General features: G+C 38.6%; 1 protein-coding gene across 3 annotated transcripts in view; it reads right to left on the bottom strand.

Moving 5' to 3' along the window:
• ano1a (anoctamin 1, calcium activated chloride channel a) overlaps positions 1 to 13,486 on the bottom strand; it is a 79,092-nt gene extending 65,606 nt beyond the window's left edge. For 2 of the 3 annotated variants that reach the window (XM_054769626.1, XM_054769627.1), the window contains exons 1-5: positions 12,060 to 13,298; positions 8,000 to 8,130; positions 4,372 to 4,719; positions 1,096 to 1,194; positions 91 to 242 (exon numbers count right to left, since the gene is read on the bottom strand). In XM_054769626.1, the coding sequence (XP_054625601.1) occupies positions 91 to 242; positions 1,096 to 1,194; positions 4,372 to 4,719; positions 8,000 to 8,130; positions 12,060 to 12,129 (800 nt within the window). In that variant the 5' untranslated portion in view covers positions 12,130 to 13,298. Of the gene's footprint in view, positions 1 to 90; positions 243 to 1,095; positions 1,195 to 4,371; positions 4,720 to 7,999; positions 8,131 to 12,059; positions 13,299 to 13,340 lie in introns of those variants that run through there. The other variant, XM_054769628.1, reaches the window with a different exon arrangement.
• Positions 13,487 to 20,710: the final 7,224 nt, after the last annotated feature.

Below are 20,710 nucleotides of genomic sequence, written 5' to 3'. Positions count from 1 at the left end.
AAACTCAAAACATTTTTTTGTAAGAAAAAAAATATTCAACTGTAACACGAAAGTATCAAATCGAACTGAATTACTGGAGATTTTACTCACATGTGTTCCTTCTCTCTGGAGAAAGGGTGACAGAGGGATTTCACACATTGTGGCTGAATGTTGTCCACTTTTGGGTGCAGAGGTGCTGTGACTTTGTGTATGAACAGTCGAATCTTTTCAACAATATTACCCCCTTGTTTCACATCAAAAACCTACAAGGGAAACAAGAGGAGGGAAATAATATTGTTCACTTGATTGTTGAAGAATTCACACTTTCTACAATACCCTCTGAAATGTTTGTCAGAGTAACGTGTACACATAGTTTTTTAAGTAGCTTTTTAAGTCAGAGATTTGTGTGCAAAATTCTGTTTCAAAACTTTGTAATGCTCAGTCAAATTTGCAATAGTTTCAGACGTGCCAACTTTGAAAAAAAAAAATTAAGGATTCTGGGGGTCACTTTTGTATTTTTTTATTTTTGAAAAAAGTCTGAAGAAAACATGATACATAATAAAAGAGAAAGCTTTGTGTTATTAGTTATTAGAATCAACACTTACTTACTTACTCATTACATTATTCCTTTTGCTCTATTTTTTCAATTGTTGATGGTGTTTCTATGTTTATTTTATTTCTACAATGTGCTGTGGGCTTATAAAAAATGAGCCACAGGATGCAAATAGCCTGAGCTGCACTTTGGAGACCCCTGCTTTTACTGTATAGCTCTTGGTCAGGTTTGAGCATGTAACGTGACGTCAACTCTGTGAGTAACCACAACTTTCGTTGACTATTTAGCTTGTTAGCGTTCTTCATAGTGAGTGAACGATGGTAATTAAAGAGAGAAGGGGAGTGTTATTGCAGCTGGAGACTTAACAAGGAAACTGAATGGAACAAAATACCTGCATATCTGAGAGGATTACAAGCGTATTCAAGTGTCCAAACGTGTGCTATGTATGAAAAATGCGTACATGTTGGCAGGTCTGTATTTGACATTTTATGATTTGAGTGAATGCTAATATGTTTATTTCAGTGTTTGATGAAGGCTTTAGGGATGGACTTGTTTGTCTGTACCTTGGTTGTTGGCATCTTAAGTTTCATGAACTCAGCCTCCCTACACAGGACATTCCATGGAGCATGGATCTTCAAAAAGACAACTCCTGGAATCTTACTCTGTAATAAAACAGATCTTTGGATAACTTGTTCCATAAATCCATAAGAAAGGCACGACAAAAGATGAACAAATGTAACTACACTTCTGTCAACCTGACACAAATATGTAAGGCATGTTGCGATGAGATAGCTTGGCATGGCACTTCTGTCTCTGTCTTGCTGTAATGGGCACTTGACATGTGTGTGTGTATCTTTTGCATCAATGATGTTGAAGTAGTGTGAGTACTCCCATCATGAAAACCACACTTTTAACTCCACAGACCGCTCTGGGCTCGCCATTGTTGCATCGAGTTCCTTGGTGTGGTTTAGAGATGAATGAGTTGAATGGCTCTTTTAACTGAACAATGAGAACTGATTCCCAGTAGCATGAACGGCTTATATCTTATATTCTTATATCTGCGGTAACACTCCAAACAATGAATCGTTTGCTAACATCACATACAGTGGTGTGAAATTTTTTTGCTTATTTTTGCTTATTTCTTTGCATGTTTTAAATGTTTAAGATCATCAGACAAATATAAATAGTAGTCAATGACAACACAACTGAACACAAAACGTAGTTTCTAAATGAATCTTTTTATTATTAAGGGAGAAAAAAAGTGGCCGGCCGACTAAAATTACCCCAAAAGTGCAGCGACTACTCATCCAACATGTCACAAAAGACTCCACGACAGCATCCAAAGAACTGCAGGCCTCATTTGCCTCAGTTAAGGTCAGTGTTCATGACTCCACCATAAGAAAGTCACTGGGCAAAAACGGTCTGCATGGCAGAGTTCCAAGACAAAAAACACTTCTGAACAAAAAGAACAAGAAGAACAGTCTCAGTCTTCCCGTCTCAGTTTTCCCAGAAAATATCTTGATGATCCCCAAGAAATTTGGGAAATTTGAAAAAATGTGGTGTGACAAGACACAAATTGAACTTTTTGGAAGGTGTGTGTCCCATTACATCTGGCGTAAAAGTAACACTGCATTTCAGAAAAAGAGCATCATACCAAAAGCAAAATGGTGGTGGTAGTGTGATGGTCTGGGGCTGTTGCTGCTGCTTTAGGACCTGGAAGACTTGCTGTGATAAATGGAACCATGAAATCTGCTGTCTAAAAATTCTGAAGGAGAATGTCCGGCCACCTGTTCGTGACCTCAAGCTGAAACCAACTTGGGTTCTGCAGCAGGACAATGATCCAAAACACACCAGCAAGTAGGTGTGTAACGATTCATTCACTACATCGATGCATCAATTTATATTCCTATAATTCAACTACATCGATCTGTGTAGTTTTTCATTCTCAAAGGCATATATCGATCTAACATAGTTTAAAAAGGTAATCAATCGATTGAATCGATATTAGGAAATAAAGCACTGGATTTAAGCACGGCAGGCTTTATATGGATGTGTCTTTTGTAGCACGGCGAGGAAGCAGACGAGAGGAAAGGTTGGGCAGCCGTAATTTTTGTGACCGTATTGTTGACTGTATTCATTTACACTCACGTTTGTTATATATTCTTCTTTTGCGTCACCATGTTTCCTTACACTGCTGCAACCATCTGCCATCACTTCAAATGCCAAGTATCTGTTTGCTCTCCCGGTTTGGTCTCATGATTGCCAAAACTTATTATCATAAACCCACCATCCTGTTCAGTGTCTCCATTAAGCAAGACGGAGGACCCATCCCGAACCACTCAGCTGCAAATGTCACAAGGAGGCCACATTACTTGCTAGTTGCTGCACCATTTTTCAAATGGCTGCTCTGATCAGGAGGATTATCAGCACAAAAAAGCCCAAGTCCATTGGCCCATACAGGTGAGAAACTTTCAACACCTAATTGAAGATACCATACCACATTCATTTACTGAGGAATTTGCATAATGTAGTGCAGGTTTGGATTGCACTATTCTAAGTAAATAATTAATTATGGTAAGCTATACCTACCTCTGTTCATCCTGATTTTGTATTGCAACTAACTTTTGTACTCATTGATCATTTATTCTTAAGTATGTCACCGTTATTAATAATTTATACCTGATTCCCTTACAAAAACAACAGGCATCGAGGAAACTTCACCTGCACTGTCCAGTATCCAGTATTTATTTCAAACTAGTTACATTTTTGGCTAAAAAGTTACTGAATCAATTTAAAGTTACTGAATAGTTTTGGATCGTATTCTTCTATATTAACCAATATCATTCTTGAATTGTATCGGCAACAACAAATCATGAATGGAATCGTTATTAAAACAAATCGTTACACCCCTACAAGCAAGCCCACCTCTGAATGGCTGAAGAAAAACAAAAGGAAGACTTTGGAGTGGCCTAGTCAAAGTCCTGACCTGAATCCTATTGAGATGCTGTGGCGTGACCTTAAAAAGGCGCTTCATGCTGGAAAACCCTCCAACGTGGCTGAATTAAAACAATTCTGCAAAGATGAGTGGGTCAGAATTCCTCCACAGCGCTGTAAGAAACTCAGTGCAAATTATCGCAAATGCTTGATTGCAGTTGTTGCTGCTAACGGTGGCCCAACCAGTTATTAGATTTAGGAGGCAATCACTTTTTCACACAGTGAAAAGTTCATGTAGGTTTGGATTTTTTTTCTCCCTTAATAATAAAAAGAAACCAGAGGGTTGGCGGTTTGATCCTCGCTCCCTCCACCGAGACCCTGTTGTGTCCCTGGGCAAGATACTTCACCCACCTTGCCACCAGTGCTGCCCACAATGGTGCATGAATGTGAACGAATGTTTGGTGGTCGGAGAGGCCGTAGGCAGCCACATACTACCCCAGGGCAGCTGTGGCTACAGATGTAGATTGCAGTGTGAGTCTGAGGAGTGAATGAATAATTCACTTCATTGTGAAGCGCTTTGGGTGCCTTGAAAAGCGCTATATAAAATCCATTATTATGTTTTTGTTCAATGATGTAAAACATTTAAGTGTCACAAACATGCAGAAAAATAACAACTCAGGAATCAGCATAATAACGCACCACATTTCACACTGGTAACAGTAACGGTGTTGTAACATTTGAATTAGTAATTAATTCAAAGACCTGTTACTGGAAAACAGTATTTTTACACCATTACTCCCAACACTGCTTCCTGATTATCACTCAACAGAAAACCTGCTCAGCTAAGACCAGCATAATGACTACGCAAATAAGATGTACCTTATTCAAACAACTCTCTTTCTTACCTGCTCATCCTTTTCCAACTCCAGCCCAGTCTGTACGAGGTTTTCTTCAAACTCCTCCCGCCGGAACCGCTTGTCATCTTCATGATAATCAGTCTGTTGTTCTTGGGCAGCAATCTCGGGGTCCTCTTTGGGCTGAAGAGGCGCACGGCTGTTTCTCAAGCTCAGACTGCGTCGGAGCCGGCGAACAAAGTTGCCGTCCGCAAACTTGGGAGATTTGCGCCGTGCGCTGTTGGGTTTCTGAATGTTATAGGCCAGTACATAGTCCACTCGCCGCTTGCCATCAGCAAAATATGGGCCTAACCCAACACACAGTGGCGTTCGGTCGTCAACGTTAAGATTTTTCATTTGCTAAAAGAAGGAAAGGGAAAAGATTAATTCATTAAAAAAAACTTGCGTTTACAAATTTTGCATGACATTTTATGCATTGTCCAACAAACATGTCAAAGTGGACAGGCTGATTAGGAAGACCAGATCTGTCCCGTCAAGCTGTTTACTCCATTTGATGATGCCAATATCTAGTGGTTAGCATGTTGGCCAACACAGTAACAGTCTGGAGATCGATTCTGCGTGGAGTTTGCATGTTCTCCCCGTGTGTGTGTGGGTTTTCTCCGGGTACTCCGGTTTCCTCCCACGTCCAAAAACATGCATGTTAGGTTAATTGGCAACTCTAAACTGTCCATAGGTATGAATGTGAGTGTGAATGGTTGTTTGTCTATATGTGCCCTGCGATTGGCTGGCGACCAGTCCAGGGTGTACCCCGCCTGTCGCCCGAAGTCAGTCTGGGATAGGTTCCAGCATGCCTCCGCGACTCTAATGAGGAGAAGGAGTATAGAAAATGGATGGATGGATATATACAAGTATATATATATATATATATATATAGAGAGAGAGAGAGAGAGAGAGAGAGAGAGAGAGAGAGAGAGAGAGAGAGAGAGAGAGAGAGAGAGAAATATGCCCCTTTACGGACCCAAGACCAGTTCAAGTGAATGAGAAATATATAATATAATAACATATAATCATGCTCGCAGACCAATCACAGCGGCAGTTTGTGGGCGTAGTTACCTAGTTACATAGTTACTGTTATTACGGCAAACGCGGCGACGTCACTCAAAAATTAGCCAATGAAATATTTTGTTTACTTGCCGAGAACCATCCATCCATTCATTTTCTATGTCGCTAATCTTCAAATGAACCCTGGCTTGCTCAAAAGTAAGAAGTTGATCGAGAAAACTGAAGATTTAAAAGTGAAAGGACAGACCAATACGTACAGTATGTTCATTCTTCTACAATCCAGTGCCAAACAGCTGTGTATCATGCGCTCTGAAACTGTAGCACCCAGTATGAAAAATCTACGAGTCATAGCACATTAATTTACAGCACAGCAACATGTAAATGACTCTTCACTAAGGATTGTATGGCTATTGGAGCAAAACAACAACATCTTTCACTGACGGGAGAGTGGTGGAGGAGTGCTTCTGCTGCAGAGATCTTATTCAAAGGTAAACAATAGTGTGTGTTGCAGCTTTTCTGTTAAAGAAACAATTTTTATTTAATATTACTTTTTTCGCAGAAACCGGTGCAGTTTTATTTAATTTAAAAATAAGCCTTCTGTGTTCATTCACTGTTTGTACAGTCAAACGTTTTATTATTTATGTGAAATTTGGTCCTGTTTTCTTTTAAATGCAATTTTGGTGCCAAAATAAGTGTGTTGTAGGGCAGTGGTTCTCAATTATTTTCTGTAATGCTCCCAAAATGCAACAATGCAACAAAATGAAGAGCAGTGAAGCATACAAGCATATTCAAACTGCATGCAATGCAACAATGCAACAAAATGAAGAGCAGTGAAGCATATAAGCATATTCAAACTGCATGCTGATTATGACAAATTCATAATGTTGGCATTCTGCACTAATATTGAAAGTTATCCCTGCCTCTCACGCACCCCCCGATGCTCCCCTGGTTGTCAAGCGATGTGCAGGGTTTCATTGCATTTGATATTCATATGAAGTAGTCTATTGGACGCAATTTAAGGCAAAATAAGGTTCGGACCGTCGCCGTGAAAAAAATTGCATAAACGGACCTTTTAACTGAAGAACCCTGGTCTAGTGGTTGACTTGCCTGGCATCCATGCAGGCAGTGTGATTCACTCCCCACATTTCTACCATTTAACAATATTTTCACATTCTCAGTCTCTGTGAAATTATTGCATAAACTAATTGCACCTCATACAATATTGTAACAATCCTTTTGTATCCATTACAGTGAACCGGCTGGCTGGGTACACCCTGGACTGGTCGCCAGCCAATCGCAGGGCACATATAGACAAACAGCCATTCACACACATTGATACCTATGGACAATTTAGAGTTGCCAATTAACCTAACATGCATGTTTTTGGAACAACTGACCTAACATGCATGTTTTTGGAATGTGGGAGGAAACCGAAGAACATGCAAACTCCACACAGAAATGCTCAACGGAGATTTGAACCCAAGTCTTCCCAATCTCCTGACTGTGACTGTGTGGCCAACATGCTAACCACTAGCGTGCGGCCCTAAACCAAAGCATACTCTTGCCAAATACATTTTTACTAGAAGAAATAATGTAAATATAATTAATGTGTTCCAAAAATGTTAACACAAAACGTATTTTTATAGATTTACAGTTTCACATGCATAAAACAATTTCAAATGCATATAAATGCCAAATGAAAGGGATAAATGAACATTTAAGGCGACTTTTACCTTCGTTGAAGACACAATTGCTCCCAAAGACACTAAGTGGCAGTGAAATAAACACGGACATCAACTCGGTGTTTTGCTATGACTTATTTAATTAAATTCAATAGTACTTCTCACCTTCTTTATTGAAGTACTGGCACTTGCAACTTTCTTTCGCTCCATTTTGTCTTATTTTGCAGCCGTGATCAAAAGAAAAGCAGAGATTGTAGGTGAGAAACACTATTGAATTCAATAAAAAACTCATAGCAAAATACAAACGTTCCTGTTTTTCAATTTTGAGACTTGTTGTGTAACTGCGTTCGTTAGCAAAGAACTACCAAGTCAACCACTGATGACATCATAAACGGGCGACAGAGCTGATTTCCGTTTCCTGTTTCCATGTATTACCAAACTAACAGGATGCTAAAATACATCAAGAACACGGATGCACTCACACAGTGTGTTAATAACGCAACGAGACGCGTCCCATATTGTACGCTAACCGAAAAATGTATGTAAACTGAGGCAACATTTTGGCTGAAATTTTTTATGTTAACCAGAAAACACGCTAACAGCGCATACGTGTATATGATAACCGAGGTTCCACTTTACCTTTTGATGACGAGAGGTGTTTGCTGTAGGGATGCCTGATAAGATTGGCCAACTGATGTTATTGGTCAATGTTAGCATAAAAATGAGATACTGGTAAATTTTAGTGACCACTTGGTAAGGACAAGGTTAAGCAGTGTTATAAAACATTAAACCAACATTTAGAAGAGCACCACTATTTTTAAATAGTACCCATAATTTATTTCAAGGGTTTTCAGTGACTGATCGCCAGTTACTTTCCCTTCGTCATTATCCTTAACCCCGCCTATTCACATAACAACACAGATGAAGTTCCCTACTATAGAGTTGTCATCCCGGGTCTTGGTGTTGTCCATGTCCAACTTCTTCTCCTCATTAGGAACTGGCCAATAGTTGTCACTTCTATCCATAATACTGAGATCTTCCAGCTTGGGGCTAAGTGTGGGAGAGCCTGAGAAAGGTACAGCGAGATGGATTTAATCACCTTAGTCAGGACATTCAGGCTATCTATTTTTGACATTCCTAAATATAATTCAAATTTACATATAATTCATATTTATTCTATTTTTTCTTTCAAATATAATTACTACACATGACAAATGTACAAATAACGACAGACTATCACTGAACTTAAACAAAACCAAAATCATGTTATTTGGCAATTGCAGAAGAAATCCTCATACCCAATAATATGTACTGTACAAGATGTGGAATAAATGGGGAGTAGGATTAAATAAGCTTTGCTTCTTCCTACTCCTTTTGGACATGTGGAACTGTGAAAGAATGATTCATGAGATGTATTCCATATAATATATATATATATATTATATATATTCAAATAAACTAAACCAAACCAAACCAAACATACACGCAATAGATGGCAGAGACTATGATAGGGTGAATGAAAACACATGTTTATAGGTCTTCATAAAGCTGGAAATAACACATTAAAAATATACAATATACAATAATATGTAGTTATTATGTTACTTTTTGGAAAAAGCTTCAAACATGTCAGAGAATTGGGATTTAGCTTTGTAGTGGTGTGTTACCTTGAGAGATATTTCATGAGATTACAGTTTTTTACAATCACTTTGTCACTAACCTCCGAATCTTTTGCTCAACTTTCAAAACTCTAGATACAAACAGATAATCACAACACAGTTTTTCAAAAGTCTAAACACAATCTTCAATTATTTGGATACAATACACATTATATTTAAGTCATTTGTTTGCTGAACTGAAATCATTTGCTCAAAATGACACAAGTTAACATCAAAGTATTTCCAAATGGAAAACACACATGACTGTCTTTTCATCTCATCTAACTATCAACTAATACAACTACTCACTACCGTTGATGAAAAAAATTCTATTGTTCCAAATACACAAATTTATGGATAACCTGAAATTGTGGACATCTTGTGGGTAGTAATGGCAGCTCCAATTACTGATGATTGATTTTATGGTAAGAGTATATAAGTAAGGGTTTGAACCAATGCGCTTCGTCACAGCCTGGGGCAGACAGATCAGCTGAGTGGTCAAGCAGTGAGTTAGTAGTTAATAGTTTTACATGCAGAAAACACTTCTAAATGCATATAAATCTATATAAATGATGAATGAAAGGGACAAATGAACATTTAAGGTTTCTTTTACCTTCAGTGAAGACATGATTGTTCCCAAAGACACGATGTGGCAGCGAGATCAACACTGACACCACCTCCATGTTTTGCTACGAGTTATTTCTTGAATTCAATGGTATTTGTCTCTGCTTACACGTTTGAAAGTTAACACCCCCAAGCAGACAGCACCTTTAATTAGATTACCAGTTACTGGAAAACAATACCGGTCCGTGTTCGTGACGCTTAACCCCATTACTCCCAACACTGAGCAATGGTCAACAGAAACATTTCATTAATCATGTTTCTAATTTTTCATTGGGAATGAAAGCACGGCCTCCCCGCCCGTCTATGTCATGCTGACAATGTGTCACACTTTTTGGAATTACCACCCATGAGGTAAGTCTTTTTCATTGCTCAGTTTATCAATGCACATTTTGTAAAAGTATTACATATTACATACATACACATTACAAAGTATACATTCTTCCTTACCTCCGAGGCACACACACACACACACACACACACACACACACACGCACGCACATGCCCTCACACACACACACATACAAGTGCTGCTCTCAAACTGCGAACAACTGTGGTAGTTCAGTTGAGTTGTATATGTCAGAATCAACTTTGTTGAGTATTTTTTTGGCAGGAATGTATTGTTCAAAACTGACATATTTATTCTTAATTACTACAATATGGCTATGATTTTCCCATGGATTTTCATCATGGGCTGTGAACACTGTATATTTGTATGTGGAAAAATTTCACAATTTTCTCAAATGCCACATTTTCATCATAGAAATGATGTTTCATGACTTCCGGTACATGTGCTTTACGAGTTTTAGGACTACTCATACTCATACGATCTTACTAAGTCGGATGCGGTGCCTGTGATTCAACGGTGCCAGAAATGTTTTTCTCAATTGGAGAAGAAATTTAGAATTGATACAAAATTGACATTACACTGAACTACCATTATGTTACAGAGTATTGATAACCTGATAACCTCCATAAGCTAATCATGAACCTGTAAATCATTTTTATTTTGTTGATTATTTGAACTGAAAATGACCCCCCACCCACACACACACACATTATTAGAGACATAAAACAACAGTCCTATAGTCACTTTTACACTCCTATTACACAATATAGTAGATATAATAACCGAAAATAAGACATAATATACTCACACACAGACAGATACCCTTAGCCTACGGTTTGTTTCATTTAATGGTTTGACTACACACTTCATTTAGGCAATTTTTCTGAAATATGGATAACTTTGACTAATGATACGCCGTAGTCAATCGCGAAACAGTGAAAAATCGTGACATTATTTTTAAATTAATATATTTGGAAAAAAACGTGATCGAGTGAAGCCGTGAAAGTCAAAAGGCGAAGTGAGGAAGGATGGCTGTATTACAAGCAAACGTTAACAAAGACATCAATAAAAATTTACATTTTCATTCCGCCAACTTTCTTGTGGTCGTCCCACTCATGTCTTTAAAGACGGATATTCCTCAGGTAGCCTGGCTAACTATTCTGTTTTGTTAGTGAACTTACAGCATTTCTCTCATGTGTTTTTTGGTCCAAACTTTTTCCAGCAAGAGCCACATACTGAAAAATGATAGGATGCGAGGGCCACTTTGATAGTTTGTAAAACAACACATGTAGATATGCTAAAAAGTTTTATAAATTTACAAAAAATACTGCATCTCTGCTTTGTGATATAGGTGCAAAAGCGTACTATTAGTATCAACTTCGGTGTTTGCTCTTTTTTTCCCCCCACTTTGCTTTATATATTTCAACTTTCTTCTTAAATAATTTTCTTACAAGTCTTGTGTTTTTTACATGTGTTTAATATTATGTTTATTTCCATAATATTTTGACTTTATTCCCATAATATAACTTTTTCCCCAACCTGACTTAAACCAAAAATTACAACATTATTTTGCTGTGTTTTTTCCTTTCTCATACTCTCAATGACATTATTTTCCCATAAATTCTCAAAAACTGAGACTTTTTTCTCATTAGAATACAACTGTTTTCTTTTAATATTTTGACTTTATTCTTTTAAAATTAGCTTTTTTTCCATTTCTGTTGGTTTTTTTTTTTAATTTTCCAATTAATTCAGTTTTCTTATACATTCTAATTTTATCTGTTGTTTTGGGTTTTTTATAATGCCTTTTTTCTTTAATATTTCAACTTTATGCTACTAAAATGACATTCCTCATAATATTACGATGTTATTCTCATAAAATGAAAAGTTGACTGCAACTTTTTTCTCTTAATATTTTGACTTTATTCTTGTTTTAAATTACTGCTGATTTTGCCTTTTTAAAATGTCTTCTTATATTTGTAGAATGTGCTGCAGGCCAATAATGAAAATGGCCCCCTGGTTTATGTCACTGGAGCATTTTTCCATTGCATGTGTTTTATTGTGTTTGGATCATTTGTGTGTTTGGAGCATCACTAATATCGAATTGCGTGCCCAAAATGGCCCCCAGGCTGCACTTTGGATACCAGTGATGTCTACAAATAGCCTGTACACTCACTTTCACATCTATGGGCAATCTACATCCTCTGTTTCGCTTATTCATGCATGCTTGTGGCATGTGCATATGAAGAAGGAGTTAGAAACAATAACGTTCAAAGTCAATACGTTGTCTTAAATAAAATTATTTTACCGAATGCGCACAATTCCATCATACAGTGGGATCTATTATGGCAAAAAAAAATACTTTCTTACCAGGCTCCTCCATTGCGTTCTGATGGTTTAAGCTCTCAATGGCACCATTTAGCTCATCTTGACGCTCCATCGTATAAAGGCAGCTAAACGGGCTTCGTGCAAAAAGCAAATATATCCCTCATCTATTTCTCTGCTGCGCTGTTGCGTGGATAGGCACGACTAGTAGCTACCACTTATTCAGCCCTTTAGAAGGCAAAAGCACGTCGAATGGTTAAAAGCGCGTACATTAAAGAACACGAAAATGGTTTAGATATCAATCCACAAAGATAACATCCTCCGTTAAAACATATCTTTGTCATTACATGTTTTACATATTAACAATACAAGTTGTCAAAGCGTGCTTCTTTTCCTCAGATTGAGGCAGTAGCAGTAGGCTTTTTTTGTCACAGCTAGACGTTTGTTTTCAAGCAACAATCGCGCCAGTGGCGGAATTTTTACATCGTTTTTACATAACTGACTAATCCCGTAAAATAAATAAATAAATATACCGAACAATTCACCAAAACCTGCCAACAGTCTTTCTATGTTGAAAGTGGAAATATGTATTATGTACACTATCAATATTATGGTATTGTTATTTGCAGCGTGTACGCTCAGAGGTAACCGCCCACTTGCACGAGGCAACGAAAACTGTGGAGGCTGGAATTATCGATACAAATAATCGACGCAATCGATACCAATAGTTGTATCATTTTTCGGATCGATGCTAAGTCATGATCGCTACCTTTTTAATGTATTTTCATTATTTCTTTTCGCAAATATGTGTGTATTCGTTGTGCTGTTCGTAATGTTACACTTGTAAAGGTACAATAAAATCAACAGTCTTAACAATATAACAGGTATAGGTATCGACTCTGGTATCAGTTCGACGCCGATATTTACAGTATCGCCCACCACTAGGTAACCTCACGAGCAAGAAGCGCAGCAGCAAGTGCGGTGGCGTTTCAAACATCACGATGCAAAAAATCACACGTCGACTATATATCCTGAAATAGCTTTTGAAAGATCCGTGAGACTTTTAGTGTGAAGGGAATGAAGAAAACAGAATAAAATCAACTTTTAGTCGCAACGTTGTGTAACGACCACGAAAAGACACGAGAAAGTCTTCATTCTGTTTGATAAGCCACTGTGGTCACATTAGAAAAAGTCACATGAACACCTAAATCTCATTTAACACACAGAAATTGACGTTGCAGTAAACAGTACTGAGTCTGTGATATTTACATGTGATTCCACACGAATGTTGGTTTCAGGGGGGGGGGGGGTAATAAAATACTTTACCTTGGATCCAGTAAAGAAGAGACTCCGTTTATTGAAAGTTTCCAAGAAATAATCCCAGACAGTGACTGACAAACACTCCCCTCTCACCTGAGAACATACAGGGTGGAGTAGGAAGTGTGTCTGCAGGTGAAGTCTCTCCACCCACACACTATAAGCACATGGTCAGGGAAGAGCTGATTGGCCAAAAGCAGAGTGGAATTGTTCAAGAATAAAAGCACACTCTAAGTGCACAAATTACATAAAATAAGCGGTTGTTAGGCCAGGCAATGTTGTAGCATAACAACATGATATCAGCCTTGAAGGTATGTTTGTCCTCAGGTGGGATAGGCATTCCAAAAGGACGTGTATCGACTTGTCGTTAGAGATACACCCCTCTGAAAACTAGGTGGACTTCCCCAGCAGTCATATTTCATTTAAAAAATATTTGTGTGTAAAATTTGTGTAAAAGAATGTTTTCACGTTTACTTTGGCCAATAACTGCTTTGTAAACAGAGTACTTCTACTACTAGCAGTATTATGAGGGAGTATCCTCTTTCGTGAATCCCAAGAAAGTGAACCAACCTGATTGACGCCATCAGCGTGCCCTTCATCAACGGTGAATCACAACAGAACTTGAGTCTTTGCTGTGCATGCCTCTTCATGCACAGGGCGAGTGTATTTGCAAAGTATTTCACTGCTGGGTGTTACTGTGGATGGCAGCACTTCCCCATTGCCAAAGGTAAGGCTGTAAGAGGGGGAATGAGTGTGCATTTGCATGAGCTTGCCTGAGCCAGTCATTGTTCTCACAAAGGGCAAGCCCTAGGTGCTGTTTTACCAACCACACCCAAAAGCCTCATGAGTTGACTAGAAAGAAGGGTTACAAGTCAGGGGTGTCCAAAGAAATAATTAGATTTTTATATCTTTATTATCATAGTAATTGTTTATGGCTATAGTAATACTATAGTTAATAGTTTGTATTTGCTAGCAGCATAGTCTACAAATATAATTGAGTAGGAACACTAAGAAAACAACAGCAGATTGGAATAATTAGCAATAATTTATCAAGATAAAGTCAAAATCTCAGAAAAAAGTTGTAATATAATGACAAAAGGGTCACTACTTCACTAGAATAACATTGTAATATTATGGCAAAAATAATGTCATTTTAATAGAAGTTGCAATATTAAAGAAAAGCTTTTATTTGTATTTTATTTGCCTTTTATTTGTATCCTTATCTCTCCACACAATACATTTAAATATGGTAACACAATTTTGGGTCTTTTCATGTCTGGGAATTTACCACATTGAAATGGTAAGTTAGGAATGCAAGTCAATGGTTGTAAGATCTTTTTAAAAACATTTTTTATCATTTCCATATCAATTCCATTACGGCCAGTGGATTTTTAAAATTGTGATTACTTTCTATGCTATCATTCCTGTCCAACTGACGAAATATCTTTTTTTTTTTTACAGGTTTGGTCCAATATACATGTAACCCATCCTGTTTCGCACTGCCCGCACTGGGGCTTGAACACAAGACCTTTGTAATGAGAGGCGAGGGCACTGACCATGCGACTAAGAGCCCGGGCTGTTGGCTGGGTGTTCAGCGCAGCTCTTGAGGCAGAGTGAGTGAGGTTTACCAACGTACACATAGAATAGATGATTTGTAAGACAAGTTCATTTTTAATGTCAGCAATTGCCCTCACAGCAGAGTCCTGTGCAAAACCAACTCCAGACATGCAAAACACTATCCATTTCCTGTGTCCTCTCTCCTCCTCTATCACTCTCATGCACAAATATTAAGACACTTCCTGTCATGACAAGAAATTACAACAGTGTTATTTTGGATCCCTTTGTTGTCAGCAGTGGGATGGAGGACAATTTTTCATTGGCAAATAAAGCACATCTCTGAAGTCGAATATAATCTTGTCCGGGACACTATATACTATAAAATATATACTATATACTATTTACTGTACAGCAGTGGCATCAACAGGCCTAATTTAGGTGGTGGAACCCAATGCGATTATTGGCCATATGCTGTGTGCTTCCCAACACATTAGTTGGAGCTTATTCTCCTTTCAGCAAGGGCAAATGTTTGGCTTTTCCAGTTACGTCACATACAGTATAAACAACGCATCTCAGCTCAGTGTTGCCAATTTGCTTATTTTAGAAGACTTTGGGCTTGTTTTTTTGTAAAGTCGCTTGCAAATTTCTGTGTTCCCCATTGTTTTGGGCTTGTTTTCAGAGAGCTAGTCGCTGTTTCTCTTGCAAGATCTTGAAACACTGTCTCGGCTGCAAATCGGCAACAACAAATGCAGACATCAGCCCAGTACATGTCATACTTACTGTACGCCTTACTATTGTTACCGATTACAAATCTATGGCTCTTGTGGGTGTGATGATAAACAATTACAGACGACAATAATGACGACTGTTGGGGTGTGCCATGAGAATAACTTCTATGAGTCACATTGTGCTATCAACTATGACTCCGATAAGTGATTATGCAAAACAATTACCTGCCGGACACAAATGTTTCCCTGTGTTAGGACCGGCCCTTTTACAGGGCAAGGCCCACCAAGATGATTTTGTTGTACCAGCTGTCGGAATAAGGCTGTGAGTTTGAAGTAAAGTTTAACAGTTTAACATTAAAAAGAAGTAGAAACAAGCAATTGTAATCCTGGAGAGAACGGTCAGCCCGCCAACTGAGATATTGGGAGGTCTGAATAGTCTCAGAAGTGAAACTGAGTTCCTGTTCATCATAAGAATCTTTGAATGTTACCCGCCTGTTTCACACTGCGCGCTACGCGTCTCGAAAACAGGACCTTCATAATGGGAGACGAGAGCGCTGACCACACGGCCAAAAGCCCGGACTGTCAACCTCGCGTTCAGCGCAGCTCTTAAGGCAGAGGGAGTGAGGTTTTACCAACGTACACTTGCGCAGCCTCACAGGCTGGTATCCGTTACACGGAGGCGGTCCTAATGCCCAGGAAACTTCCCGTTTGTTGGTGTATTGGCCCAATCTGATTTCAACCATTTCTTGGATACAGGGCTGTACGCCCCAGCCAGGCACAGAAAAGATGACTCATTATCTCGTAGTTGCAGATAAGGCCTGCTTGCACTTCTGCTCCCACAACAGAGAATGGAGATGAGAATGGATGTAAATAGCATTAGCAGCACGCTAGGTAATCACCATGAAAGGTTTTCAACACATCAGCAAAACATACATACATTATAGAGATCTAATTTATCTTTTTTATTATGTATTGTGTAAAACTGTGACAGGGACAACATCAGATTAAAAGCACTAAATGAATACAGACCCACCATCTACCACTATGAGCCTGGAGTTTGTTTTTCAGAGAGGTGCACTGCACAAATGTGCATATTAGCACTTAATGAGGTCATCAAATCTTGCCTTTGCGCATTCCTACATACTATCAGGATTTGGGACCAAATATGAGGTGAAAGAAAAAGGGGAAAAATACAGTATAGTAGTCTATCTCTGCAGTGTGGGAGAAAGTTAGATGGTGTGTTCAAGAACCATCAAACAAAGTGGGAGAAGTCTCTGTTTGCATTAAACATGCAAGAACTGTGGGATTTCTAAATGTATATTATTTTTTGAATTAAATAATGGCCCATATTTACAAACTGTTTGATTTTTCTTTGATTTTCTTTGTGTTTTTTTTAATCATTGCACCTGAACATTTCCATTGACCCGGTGTTTGGGGACCCCTGCCTTACAGCAAGCATGGGGAAATTATGTGCTCTTTTACACAAGGATGCCAATTCATTTTATACACACATATATATATGTGTGTGTGTGTGTATGTGTATATATATATATATATATATATATATATATATATATATATATATATATTTGTGTGTGTGTGTGTGTGTGTGTATATATATACACACACTCCTGATCTAAATCTTACGACAGTTGAAAAATTGCTACAATTTGCATTTTCACATTTGGATCTTAATGAGGTTTTAAGTAGAGCTACAATATGCAAAAGCAAAAAGGGGGAGTGAGACAAAAAGCACTTTGAAAAAGTAATTTATTGAAAACAACAATTAAACTGAAATAGGCTGTTTATCAGACTATCGCTCAAAAAATAACAAAAAACTCTCCAAACCAGAACAAAAAATGTTCTCAGTAGGACTCAGTAATGAGTAGCTCCACCGTTCTTGTTAATCACTTCAAAAATCAGTTTGGGCATGCTTGATGCGAGTGTTTCCAGGAGGCTAGTGGGAACATTGCTCCAAGTGGTGAAGATGGCTTCACGAAGGGCATCAACTGTCTGGAACTGGTGGCCATTTTTATAAACTTCCCTTGCCATCCATCCCCAAATGTTCTCTATGGGATTTAAATGAGGGGAACATGCAGGATGGTCCAAAAGAGTGATGTTATTCTCCCTGAAGAAGTCCTTGGTCAAGCGAGCATTGTGAACTGCAGCGTTGTCCTGTTGAAAAACCCAGCTGTTACCACACAGACGAGGGCCCTCAGTCCTGCGGGATGCCCGCTGCAACATCTGCACGTAAGCATCCACCGTTTGACGACCCTGCACCATCTGAAGCTCCAGTGTTCCACTGAATGAAAAAGCACCCCAGACCATGATGGACCCCCCTCCACTGTGCCGGGTAGAAAACATCTCAGGTGGGATCTCCTTGTCATGCCAGTAACGTTGGAAGCCATCTGGACCGTCAAGGTCACATTTTTTCTCATCAGAGAATAAAACTTTTTTCCACCTTTCAATGTCCCATGTTTGATGCTCCCTGGCAAAGTCTAAATGGGCAGTTTTGTGGCGTTGAAGGAGACGAGGTCTTTCAATTAGTTTTTTGTTTTTTAAACCCTTTTCCCGCAGATGCCGTCTGATGGTTATTGTGCTGCAGTCCGCAACAGCTTTCATTTGGGTCGAAGACCGCCCTGTGTCTCGATGGACAGCTAATCGGATCCTCTGGCTCAGTGCAGGTGTGATTTTTTTGGGTCTACCACTTGACTTTTGACTTGACTGTCTTACTGCTCCCAACCTCAGCAGCAATGGCACGCTGCGAGAGGCCTTGCCTATGCAGCTCCACAATCCGACCACGTTCAAAAAGAGAAAGCTTCTTATCTTTAGCCATCAGGAGGGCATGACAGTGTGAATGCCTGACAGAAAATTAAAATTTTGAGCCGATTTTGACTTTTATAGCCTGTGGTCTTAAACTTTTCATCAGGTGATAAACAGCCTATTTCAGTTTTTTGTTTTTGTTTAAATTACAAGTTCCAAATGCTTTTGTCTCACTCCCCTTCTTGGTTTTGCATATTGTAGCTCTACTTAAAACCTCATTAAGATCCAAATGTGCAAAAATGCTAACTCTAGCAATTTTTCAACTGGTCTTAAGATTTTGATCAGGTCTGTATATACAGTATATATATATATATATATATATATATATATATATACAGTATGTATACAGTATATATACAATATATAAATAATAAAGTCTTCCAGTCTTCATATACTGTATATATACAGTATACATATATTTTAAAGATGCCCTGATAGATCGGCCACCGACTGGTATCAGCCAATTTCCATAAAAAAAACACATGATTGATGAATGCCTTTCAAAGCCGATCACAACAAACGGCGGACATGACAATTCATATCATGACAACTGTCATGCTGCGCTGTGACTCTGGTTTGGCTGCCATGTTTTCTTTTCTTTCTCTGTTGTTTTTACCCCTTCGTTACCCCTTGTTCTGACATTGTCATTCTTGTTTAGATTCCGGTGACTCCCGTTTTGGGCGGAGCTACGAGACGTGCCGCAGTTGCCACTCATCAGTATCATCATCTGCATTTTAAGCCCACCTCACCTGTGACAACTGGATGGCACTCGGCTATTCTTCATGCTTGAGACGCCAAGCCACGTGCCTTCTCTTTACCCCTGGATTATGCTAGTTTGCTTTTGGCCTTCCCTTGTGCCATCCAGTCCAGCTAGTTATTTCCTTTGCAGCACGTCCTGTAGCTCCGTCTTATTTTCCTTAGCCTTAATTCCTTTTGTCTATTTTATTGTGGTGTCTCTTTTGTTTTACTGGCACCTGTCACGCTCAGTGTCTGTCGCTCTGCTGCGGCCTGTCTGCCTTTTGTTTGCAGTGCACTCTGTGCTGCGGGGGCGGAGATTCCTGAACACACCTGCAAGCAATTACCGGGGGCCTTCTTAAGCACGGCAGCAGCATTACCTCGTCACCAGATTGTACTTCCTGCTTACCCGCTACCCGCTACCCGCTACCCGCTACCATTCCTTTTCTCTGCTTTCTGGTCCATGTATATTCTTACCGTGAGTTGTTGCCTTGACCTGCTAATTAGCTACGTGCTGCTATGCGCTCCTACCTCGGTTTGCCCGCAGTGTTTTTTTGTTGTAGTGGTGCTAGTTGGTTTCCTGTTAGCCTTTTGCTGTCAGTGTTTTCTGTTTTACTACCCTTTTTGGATTTTCTGATTTGTGTTGTACTTTTTCCCTCGTGGACACCCTTTGTTTGTATTAAATATTTTTGTTTCTCATTTTTGTCTGTGTTCCTCTGCACTGGGATTCACACTTTATTATTGGCATGCGTCGAACGTGACAGCATCGTTGTTTTTTGTTCCACATGCATATGTGCTGCAGTTATTATTAAAGACTATTTCAGCACCTACAAGTACCTTTTGTCCTCTGCATCCTGGGTTCCAAAGTCTAGTATAGATCACAAAACATCGCAACACAGACATGAAAAGTGAATATTATGTCCATCAGGTACATGCTAACTTTTTCAAGTGTCTATTGGTGTCATTATACTACAGGGTCAGGCAAAATGATCTGACACATTTGTAGGTTAAATAAAAGGCAAATAAAGTAAAGAAACAAAGTGTTTTTATTTTCAAAAAGTACATATAATGCCATTCTGTTTCATTATGTTTTAAAAATGAAATCAGTCAAATGGGATCAATTATTGTCCACACACTCAATGCAGATCCAGTAGCTCTGAAGTTGGTAACCCATAACAAGATCGTGTTTCGAGCTGCGAGCGGGATCATGTCTACCAAGATTGAAGTGCAAACGGAACGCTCGTTGTGTTGCAGTTCCACAATGAAAGCGCGCTCACCAATCCAATTCATGGCAGCAACTGAAAAAGAAACGAAAAACAATGGCATTATAAAGAAACAAAGCAAAATGGCATTATATGAAAAAAATGGCATTATATGGACTTTTCAAAAATAAAAACCCTTTTTTGTTTCTTTACTTTATTTGCCTTTGATTTAACTTACAAATGTGTGTATTACATATATATATATATATATATATATATATATATATATATATATATATATGTATGTATGTATATATATATATATATATATATA

The sequence above is a fragment of the Dunckerocampus dactyliophorus genome, chromosome 3 (genome assembly GCF_027744805.1).
Source record: "Dunckerocampus dactyliophorus isolate RoL2022-P2 chromosome 3, RoL_Ddac_1.1, whole genome shotgun sequence".
Classification (NCBI taxonomy): domain Eukaryota; kingdom Metazoa; phylum Chordata; class Actinopteri; order Syngnathiformes; family Syngnathidae; genus Dunckerocampus; species Dunckerocampus dactyliophorus.
The sequence above is the reverse complement of the archived record's forward strand: the minus strand, read 5'-3'. Positions and strand labels throughout refer to the sequence as shown.